Below are 11081 nucleotides of genomic sequence, written 5' to 3'. Positions count from 1 at the left end.
CGGCGGGGCCGGCGGCGCAGCCCGCGCGCGCGGGACGCGGTAACCAGATATTTCAAAAACAAAGACGTCAGCCCACACTGCCCCGCGCGCGCCCCCCCGGCATTACGTCATCCCACAAGGCCCCGCGCGCTCAAGAAGCTTCTGAAGGGGGGGGTGGCCATGGCGACCCGGGCCGGCTCCGCGCGCCGGGCCCTGGCCCCGCCTCCCCCGGGGACGGGGCGGCGGCAGCCAATGGGGAGCGCGCGGGGTGACATCATGCGCTATTTTTAGCGGGCTCGCGGCCGCTGATAAGTGAAGGGCTGCACGGCGGGAGCGGGCGCAGAGCGCGGGGCGGGCGGGAGCGAACGAGCGCGACTGAGTGCGGCCGCCGGGACGGTGGAGCGGGAATAGCGCGGAGCCGGGCAGGGAAAGTACTTGTGGCGGCGGAGCGGCGTCCCGGCACCACCGGCACGCGGAGGAGGAGGGCGGCGAGGCGCCCCGCCAGGCCGGGCGGGCTCTCAGCGCGGCGGCGGCAGCGGCGATCCAGTAAGGCTCCGCGTTTCTCCTTCCTCGGCTCCGCGTTCCCCTTCCCCGGGAGGGTCGGGGTGCCCGCGGGGAGCTGAGCGGCGGCCGGGCAGCTTCCCCTCTCCGGACTGTGTTCTATGAGTGCAAAGATGGAGCCTACTTTCTACGAGGATGCGCTGAGCGCCGGCTTCGCGCCGCCGGAGAGCGGCGGGTACGGATACAATAACGCCAAGGTGCTGAAGCAGAACATGACGCTGAACCTGTCCGACCCCTCCAGCAACCTGAAGCCGCACCTGAGGAACAAGAACGCCGACATCCTCACCTCGCCCGACGTGGGGCTCCTCAAACTGGCCTCGCCCGAGCTGGAGCGGCTCATCATCCAGTCCAGCAACGGGCTGATCACCACCACGCCGACCCCGACGCAGTTCCTGTGCCCCAAGAATGTCACCGACGAGCAGGAGGGGTTCGCCGAGGGCTTCGTGAGAGCTTTGGCGGAGCTGCACAACCAGAACACGCTGCCCAGCGTCACCTCGGCCGCCCAACCTGTCACCAGCGGGATGGCACCTGTGTCCTCCATGGCCGGCAGCACCAGCTTCAACACCAGTTTGCACAGCGAGCCCCCGGTGTACGCCAACCTCAGCAACTTCAACCCCAACGCGCTCAGCTCCGCGCCCAGCTACAACGCCAACAGCATGGGATACGCGCCCCAGCATCACATAAACCCCCAGATGCCCGTGCAGCATCCCCGGCTCCAGGCTCTGAAAGAGGAGCCGCAGACTGTACCTGAAATGCCGGGGGAAACTCCTCCCCTGTCCCCCATTGACATGGAGTCACAGGAGAGAATCAAAGCCGAGAGAAAGCGCATGAGGAACAGAATCGCGGCGTCCAAATGCCGGAAAAGGAAGTTGGAAAGGATTGCCCGGTTGGAAGAAAAAGTGAAAACTTTGAAAGCCCAGAACTCAGAGCTGGCATCCACTGCCAACATGCTCAGAGAACAGGTTGCACAGCTTAAGCAGAAGGTCATGAACCACGTCAACAGCGGGTGCCAGCTCATGCTCACACAGCAGTTGCAGACGTTTTGAAGAGACTCTTCAGCGAGAACTGTGTGTTGTGGTACAAGTAAAAGAGGAAAAATCCAAAGCGGCAGAGGCATAAAGCTAATGGCAAAGCTGCGAGGCTGAGTCCTGCCTGTGCTCCGCAAAGCGCATGTGTGGAAAGACTGGCAAAGCCTTCAGCTGGAGCCGGGAGTGCAGCGGCCAGCGCTGCTCCGGGAAGTGCTGTCCCTGCTCGGATGAGATGTCAGATCTTCGTTTAACATTGACCAAGACCTGCATGGACCTAACATTCGATGATCATTCAGTATTAAAGGTTAAACTGCAATAGAAACTGTAGATTGCTTTATGTAGTATTCCTTAAGAAAAAAAAAAAAGTGGGAGGGAGGTTTGTGGGAGGCTGATAAACAAAAAAAAAGAACTGTTCTGCCTGCCTTCAAGTAAATTGTGTATGTACATATCTTTTTTTATTTTATTTTATGAAAGTTGATTAATGTCAATAAACTACTTCATGACTTTGTAAGTTATTTTTATGTTGTTTATTTGGGCACTGCCCAGTATTGTTTGTAAATAAGAGGCTTTTTTTTAGCACTCTGAGTTTACCATTTGTAATAAAGTATAATTTTTTAATGTTTCTGTTTCTGGAAAAAAATTCTAGAAGGTTCTATTATATTTAAGAAAAATAAAAGAATTAAAATGTATTTTTCCCCTCACACTTTTTTTTTTTTTTTTTGGCTAGTACCTTAGTTGGGAAAATGCCCTTTGGGCTGCGCTCTGAAGGGTAGGGATTATGCTGAACTTACTCTGTAACTCCAGCCATGTCCTGGAGAAGGTGTGAGCAGGGGAGGGAGCAGCCAGATCGTCCTCACTGAACTCCTGCAACTTTTGGGGTTCTGCTGAGGTTGGGTTCCCCAGCTGCAGCCTGCCTGCCTTGCTCCTGGGGCCCAGCTCAGACATCTGACTTCAGGCAGGGCTGTGCAGGGGTGGGAAGGCAGGGAACGAAATTGTTCCAGAACTGGAGCAACTGGCTACTTGATCTGACATGTTTTTTATTAAATTAATGCCCTCAAGAAGATAAGGCAGGTGGTTGTATTAAGAAAATTATGCTGTAGGCTTAAAATATAAAAATATTTATCCCTGTGTTTTCTCAGGTAGGAGGTGATTCTTGTCTGTTAATATTTATGACAATGCTGTTGTCAACAGTAAAATAAGTTTATAACCCTTCCCCTGTCTCTAAATCCTTTCCCTTTTGGATATTACTCTGGGTTCTAACCTTCTTGGCAATAGAAGGGCTGGGAAAACTGAACCTAGTGGGAAATGAAAATAGCAACTTGTTGAAAAACAGCAACTCCTGTTGCTTGTTCCTAGCAATTTGCTGAAAACAGCAACTTCTCAGGCACTTCCCAGGTATTTTTTACAAAACAATCTAGATTTTTAGTACAATGACAATATACAGGTATATTTCAGAAACATGCTACTTTGCTGGAGGGGGGTGGGAAACAGCTTTATTACCAGGATTTTAAACACTGCTCCCAATTAATTTTGTTTAATAAACCTATCTGAAGAAGACCAGATGTTTTCCTGTTTGCTGTTTGGAGCCAAACAGCCAAGAAAAAATAGATGATATCAAAAGACTGCCAGAGAATATTAGAAAATCATTATTCTCAAGCAGGCAGGTTTTTTTTACAAGTATTTTTTTCCTTAAACTGGAATATGCCTAATTGAAGTGATGGAGTTGGTTAAGGTCACTTCAGAAAATTACTAGGTAGTTATATATATTTATATATACACATTTTTACTGTTATCAAAATGATACTCTTAAACTTGCAACTACTGTGGGTCAGCTCCTTACAGGAAGCAGAGAAGGATCTTCCTCTAACTTTTCCCCCCATCTATCACACATTTATCACACAAGGGGTTGTTTTAATGTTTTAAAGATGCTCATTTGGTAGAGTCCTTCCACATCCCAAGCACGTGTCAAGGTAGGCACCGTTTGGAGGGAGTTTGCTGCTGCCAGAGGAATACAACTGTAACAACACCAACCAAACAAAGGGTTACTAGGAGGATTCCCAAGTTTGCCAAGAGTACGTTTTGCTGATGTCAGCAACCCGGAAGGTAAGTTGATTTTGACCATATGTAGGAATAGACAGCAGAGGGATAATACACAGCACTGCTGGGTGTGGTTTTACAGGGATTTAGCAAGTGCCAACTAGCAAAATAAGCAGGGCAAGGAGATTAATTACCTGCAAAGGTGCATGTTTAACTCTCAGCAGCGCTGGGTTATGGAAGAGACGTTAGTAGCAAGCATTTTGCTTAATCACCTAATTACGTAAAAAATAAATACATTACATAAAATACTATGTTAATTAAAGCCAGCTGAGTGACAGTCTGCTCCACCCTGGCCTCATGTGCACACAGAGACATTCAGAAGTGCAGCTGTGTGTTCTGTCTCAGGGTGACATTGTGTGGAATGGTGAGAGCTCCTGAGCCGTGGCACTGCTGCCTCAGTGGGCACCACGGTTGGGCTGTTCCTGCCAATATTCCAGTGGTGCCCACCCACGGAATCTGCCAGGCAGGGTGGGTGTAGTGCCAGTGAGCTTCACCAGGAGATGAGGAGCACTTCAAGAGGCACCTTTTCATTGGTCCCTCATCACATTTGAGGATCAGGCCTAAAAGAGGGCAAAGTGAGTTTATATCCTTTGCTCCTCCATCTGTTTTGTAAACAGTGTGGTGGGCCGGGAGCCTGTTGCTATCGGGTCCACCCCAGCCTAGATTGAAATTCAGCACTCTCAGTTTGTTTCTTAGTAGATCACTGTGTGATCAATACACACAAGGGCAATGAAAGACCTGTGTGCACTTATATGTGGTGAAATGCAAAGTTTTAACACTTACTTAACTGCCAAGACTAAAATTGCCTATTGCACTATGGGCCTTGCTGCTACGAGGAATAGTCAGTCCTCTCTGAGATTCAGAGAGAAACTCTTTTTGTTGCCCCAGCTGTATTCACAAGGGAATATTTTGCAAATAACAGCATTGTGAACATGTATTTTGTTTGGCTGTGAGTGTTGTCAACGGATTCAGGAAGTGAAGTCAGAAAGAGGCAGGGTTTCAAACAGGGCAGGCTACACTGAAATGCCTGGGCAAAGAGCCTCTAATCAGAACAACATGTTTGGGACACAGCAATATTAATTAGAATTTGGGTCTCTATTGAAACCAATAGAAGCCTCACACTTCTATCCCATGAACAAAAGTGAGCTACAAAGAGGAGTTTGACCATCAGGACTCACTGAATAATTTAAAATCCAAACTACTTTTCATGATAGGAAGATCAGTAACAATTTAACTTATTCTCCAGTGGGACAGAGTTAGAGTTACCAGCCACTCTCAGCCTCAGAACACAGGGGAAGTTTGTACAGACCCCTGTGTATCTGTAGGTCTAAAAAATACCAACCTCAAAACTTTAAATACCAGCCTAAGGCAGCACACACCCATTTAACAATGAAGTCTGAGGACCAGAGATTCCTCAGCTATCTCTGTTTTATAGGGAGCTGTCTGGAAATCCAGACAATATCCCTCCAATCTATGTGAAAAATGGCTGACAGCTCTGTCCCATGCAGAAGTCTAAGAAATCCATTACAATAATTACTTTCTGAAAAGCAGCTCAGGCTGGAACAAGCTCAGGCACTGCTGGAGAGCACCATGGCGTGGGCTGTGCCATGTCCAGGAGAAGCACAAGGCAGAACTGAAAAAAATCCACTTATCTTTAAAATCAAGCCTTGCACTTTCTCTGTTCTCCACCTCTTCTTCCCTCCCCTTATTCCCAAGACTCCTGTGTAACAACATGGAGTTACCCACATCAAGAACTAAAACCAGTTCAGGCAAAGTTGGCTGTGTAGAAAATAAAAGTTGCAAACACCACGAGTGAACACAAAATATTGCTAACAGGCAGATGGACAGCAAGGAAATATTTGAAATTACCATATACACAAACCCATTATGAAACAGAAGATACCTTAGGAACATCTGGCACCAGCTGAGGGACAGGGGAAGGAAGGTGGTATTAGCTTTATAAGGAAAGATGGTTTGCTTTTTGGGAAGGTAATTCTTCCAGAGAAGTGCTTGTTCCTTGGAATTACATGCACTGCCAACACCAGAGCATGCACCCAAGGGCTGGTGGCCACTCTAATTCTCCACAGATCCATTACTGCTGACATGAACAGGATAATGCATCCTCTGAACAGAGAATGTGCTCCTTACAAAGGGAACTTGTAAAAAGCCATCATATAATGTACCGTGAAAGCCTCTGACTACTGAAACACTTTTAGAGGGGTTTTGCACAGCAGGGCCCTCTTTTCCAATTCTGCACATCATTCTTTGCAGTACTTTTTTGTTAGGAAACAATGCAGCTACAAAAATCAAATTAGATTTTCATCATGGTCCCTTCTGTCCTTAAATATCCGAAACACGAGAAGCACAGTAACAATGGGGAAGAATTGCTTTTTAAAAAGTTAATTAAATATTGAAAACACTGCTAATTTTCTTAGTTATAGAGGAACAACAGACATCAGGGGAAAACCAAACAAAAACCTAATTCAGAAAAATGAACAAGTAATCTGTTTTTGAAATCTCATACAAACTTGATAGGTCATGGCTGACCTGATTAATCCAAATTTCTATAAAATACCTAGAAACTGTGAACAAAAGCAGAAGAAAACTTAGTATCTGTTTTGCTCTGTCTCACAATTATTTTCTGGTTTTGAGTCTTATACTCTCCAAGCAATCTCTAAGGTGAACTCTTAAACAAAAGGACAAACAACTTGCTGAAAATTCCTCTGAACTGGGAATTTCATTCCTTATTCTCTTTTTAATTAAAACCAATTCCTGTAAGACCTGGCAGCATAATAACACCAAAGATGTGGGAAACAGGATAGAATTCCAGCAGATGGAGCTCAAAAGCAAACAGTCCTGGAACCAGCTGCACACATGCCTGGAATAGGAGCCTCTGCTTAGGTGGTGTAGTTGCCAAAAAAGATTTCAGATGAAACCTATTATCATACAAGTGTCCTAAAACCAGAATAATTTCAACAGCTTTCCTCAATTCTTAAAATAATCACTGCAATGAGGAGGGCGATCCTGCATGATTTTAGTCACAGAATAACCACAGTTACATCAGAGGACAGTAAGAGTTCAGAGTGAGTGTCTATGGCTGTTTTTGTGAATTCTCCTCCCCGGTGATGAGGAAAAGAGGAAAAGAGGAAAAACTGCATGGTTTTTGGATGGCTGCTGTAGCACAGCTTTCTGCCTCAGATACCAAGTCATGAAAACACACAGGACACAGGGAGCATCCAATAACCTTGCTATCCAAACTCACAAAGCCTCTGTCTCACAGCACTGTACTGAAAAGGAAAACTGAACACGTTTTGAATCTCCACCGAATCACTGGTAAGTTTAAAAGCATGGCCAAGCACTACCAAAACTGGGGCCCACCTATTTCAAGGGATGTGATTCTCTAAGTTGCTGCCTTTGTGTGATGGCAAATCAAACCCCCAACTATGAAAAGTTCATTTGTGTTCAAAAGCAGTTTTAGACCTTTCAACAGCAGCAAAAACTGTGAGCTGCTGCACACACCTTGCAAGCTCTGGAGGTTTTTTATTTTCACCTTGAGAAGTCAGACACAAAATCCCACAACACTTTAGAGATGCAGCTCAGGATTTCTTCAGTTTACTTCTGACACCTAACAAAGCTGGGGTAGGAGGCACCACAGGCTCTCCTTATAGTTGACAGAAAAGCACCAGCCCCTTCAGAGAGTGTTCTGGATAAATTAAATTGCTGCTTGAAGTGCCTGTGCCTCAGCAACGAGGTTTTTTTAACTTAGGAGCCTCCAGTCAGATAGGATGAAACCAGGGAGCAACAATTACCTGATTAGAATCAGGAGACATTCACTCCACAGAACATTTTGCAAACATCCACCACGTGTTAGTGATGAACAAATTTCCATATGCAAAGCTTTGCTCTGCTGCAGCCCATACATAATGTACACCTTTTTTTTTTCCTATCCAAATATTATCCCCAAATATTAACTGTGCAAAACTCCTTGCAACAAGTAATTAAAAACAAGACTTGCAATGAACCCTCTAGTGGTGTCTCAGGGCCTCAGTCAAGATATGATCTTTATCTTGTTAATAATCACCAAGTGTCTGACCCAAATACCTGAAGGGGAAAAAAAGAACCTGAATTCTTCAGGCAAAATCCATCCCCAATTTTCTTGTTTGGCTCTGCTCTCAATCACACAGATTGTCTGTTCTCCCTGCTTCCTGACTGAACAAGATAAAGTATTTATAAGTACTTATATTTTAATTAGTTATGCAAGTGCCTTAATATGCAGAATGACATAAAAACTACGTACAAATACACAGTAAGTGCAGCTGACTCCAGAACAGGAGTTTGCAGTTAGTCCCCAAAAATGTTACTGACCAAAACAACCCCTGGAAAGTTAACATCAAATTTCCTTCTTTAAATGATGAATTGCAAGCAGAATTTAATGTTCTTTGCCCAAGCTGCTCCTCTTTGAAGCCGAGATTTCTAACCAGTATCTTTCTGGTACAGCACAATTTCCAGTTTTCAGGAGTGTGACCTATGGAAAAGCAGGCAGTTTTCTCTAGGCACTTGTATCTGAGCTTTTAATAATACATCACCATGGTTAAAGACTTCTGGATTTTATTTCCCACTTTTGCACTCTAAAAACCACCTCAACTCAATATATTTAGGGAAGTGTCCCTCGCTACACTTCAAACTGTTTAGGCTCTGTGTAATTTTGGAGAAGTAACAATAAAGTTGACCAATTTGGCTGTTTCTCAAAATACTGACAGTTACCAACAAAGGAGCACAAGTCCTGAAGATGCTGAATATCCCTGTTTTGGAAATATTTGTCCTGTTTCAGGACAGTGACAAATGAAGGGAAGGGAAGGGAAGGGAAGGGAAGGGAAGGGAAGGGAAGGGAAGGGAAGGGAAGGGAAGGGAAGGGAAGGGAAGGGAAGGGAAGGGAAGGGAAGGGAAGGGAAGGGAAGGGAAGGGAAGGGAAGGGAAGGAAGGAAAGGAAAGGAAAGGAAAGGAAAGGAAAGGAAAGGAAAGGAAAGGAAAGGAAAGGAAAGGAAAGGAAAGGAAGGAAAGGAAAGGAAAGGAAAGGAAAGGAAAGGAAAGGAAAGGAAAGGAAAGGAAAGGAAAGGCACTTTGTACCAGGAGCTGGGTTTTTTCTTGGACTAAATTTCCATTTTGTAATAAAGTTACACAGCTCCATCTCTTTCAAACAGATGGTTTCAGACTGGTCCAAGTGTGCACATCTGTCTTTTTGTGCAACCCAGGACCTGAAGGACCTCGGGTAGCTTTAGCTGGTGTTTGATGAAGGTACCAAGGAAGCAGTTCAGGTTTCTGTGCCAGTTTGTGACTGCAGGAGCCACAGCTGCTGCAGGGGCTGCTGCTGCCAGGCAAACACGGACAGAGCACTTAGGGAGCTCAGCTTTGATGTGTATATGTATTTTTTGTACCTCGGTGTCAGCCTAAGCAACCACCTTTTCCCTTCTCCTTTTCTTTTCCACTCCCTCTTTTGTGCTTTTGGGAATATTTTTCCCTGCATTGCTCCCTTCATTCTGTTACCCACAGAGCTCTACAAACACCTGAAATGACAGGGAGCAACTGGGGAGGTGGAACACAAATGCAGGTACAGGCAGTGAGGATGTGTCACAGCCATTTCCAGATTGCCACAGATCGAGCCAGAACTCATGAATTTATTCTTCTCAATGGAACTTACAGTACAAAAATGCCCAGACAGATTTTGCACCAGTTTTGCTAACTTAATTTAAGTTCACACTTTTGGTTAAACAAGCTCAGCTCCCCATATGGACAAACCTATAAAACATGGTTTGACTTTCCCAGGGAACGTTTTTCATGCAGCCATTAACTTGAAGGAGAACTGTGAGACATTACTGTACCTGCTTATGAAACTGTTTTTGTTAGATGACTAACTTTATGCATATATGTTTAAAATTATTTAAGAGGGCAGTGAGGTTATTATTCCAAGGCTTATAAATGGAATTTCTTGCACATGTTCCTGATATTGGCTTCCATGCCTGTTTTGAATTTACTTACAAAGTACACTGCCCCACCCACAATTAATTTCGAGCTATTTCCTTGGCCCCCTCCGTTTGCTGCATTATCATCCTCACGTGCTGAAACTGCTCCTGTGTTTTCCACTGCGCAGGAAATGCCAGGCTGGCAGCATGGGAAAGGCTCCGATTTGAGCTAAATGTTAATGGTTCTTGCTGTGGCTTCAATGTGGCAACAACGAAAAGCTCTCACATTTAGGATCTACAACTCCTATTTACTACTGGCAACGCCAGTCCGGGTTCCAGTCAAACTCTAAAGGTAACAATGACAACGTGGGGACAAAAGCAACAAAGTCATGAGCTCGGGGAAGGAAAGATCCTGTGAAGTTACTCTTTTTTTTTGTTACAAACAGCCCAATTCTCAAACCTGTTGCAAATGAGGAACACCAGCAGCTCGGTGCCACCTGATTTTCTGTAGCCTTTCTAATAGTGCTTCTTCCTGGAATTTAGTTCTACGTGTTTTGACGCTTGCACGGCCAAATGTAAGAAAGAAAAGCTCCCATTATCCCCTTTTTCACACACTGCCCATCAGCCCAGGAAAGCGCTGCCACCCATCTCACCCCTTCCTGCCTCTCCAGCACAGTCTCACTCCTCGGCTGGCAGTCCTGATCTACAGCAATTAAGAAGAAATAAAACTCCTTGTCTTTACAGCTCGGCAGAAACAGGAACAAGCAAGACCTCGCCATTAATACACAATAATAAACCCGGATTCCTCCGTGTTTCTGGGGTTCAGCTGGTACCACACCAGCCAAGAGCACAACCAGTGATGAATTTGAGTTCTAATTCCAGCAACAGCTGTACATGAGGAGCTCCTTTATATTTGCACACACAGTTCTCCATAACTGCTGATTGAGATCTGCAGTGCAGAAATACTGAGTTAATTCTCCTTTCCTCAGGCAGGCCAGGTCTTGGCTTAAAAAACAAAGCTGAAAAGCCCCAAACCAAACAACTTGGTTTTGGTCTAAATCCTCCCTCTGCTTGGATCTTCAATATGATACCGACTTCACAGAGATCTACTCTCTGATTTAAATGACTCCATGAGTCTGTGAGTTCACAAAGAAAAGTTTTATAAGTACAGGTTCAAAATAAACAGACTCTCCATGTAGTAAAAATTACCACTTTTGCCTTACAACTAATGATCAGTAAACGATGATGCTCCCAAAATCTATGAAAGGCTCTTCAAATTCATGAGAAGAGTCAGAATAAAAGCAGAGCTCTCAATTACTGAGAATTTTTAATGGCTTGCTATTTCTTTTGAGCACATCCATCAGTATTTCATAGTCCAAAGCCTGTCCCATATGAACAATGATATATTGAAATGTATTTTGATTTATTTATCAAATTAGATTAAACTATGTTTAAA

At 44.9% G+C, this 11081-nt stretch overlaps 1 protein-coding gene across 1 annotated transcript; it reads left to right on the top strand.

Moving 5' to 3' along the window:
• The first annotated feature begins 308 nt into the window (after positions 1-308).
• On the top strand, positions 309-2257 carry JUN (Jun proto-oncogene, AP-1 transcription factor subunit). The gene has a single exon (XM_064720128.1). The coding sequence runs from the start codon at positions 642-644 to the stop codon at positions 1584-1586; it is 945 nt and encodes a 314-aa protein (XP_064576198.1). The 5' UTR covers positions 309-641; the 3' UTR covers positions 1587-2257.
• Positions 2258-11081: the final 8824 nt, after the last annotated feature.

This window comes from Zonotrichia leucophrys, chromosome 8 (assembly GCF_028769735.1).
Source record: "Zonotrichia leucophrys gambelii isolate GWCS_2022_RI chromosome 8, RI_Zleu_2.0, whole genome shotgun sequence".
Lineage (NCBI taxonomy): Eukaryota > Metazoa > Chordata > Aves > Passeriformes > Passerellidae > Zonotrichia > Zonotrichia leucophrys.
This window is presented reverse-complemented; position numbering and strand designations above follow the sequence as displayed.

Coding starts and splice junctions, on each gene's coding strand:
- JUN (XM_064720128.1), top strand. CDS start 642: ATGAGTGCAAAGATGGAGCCTACTTTCTACGAGGATGCGCTGAGCGCC.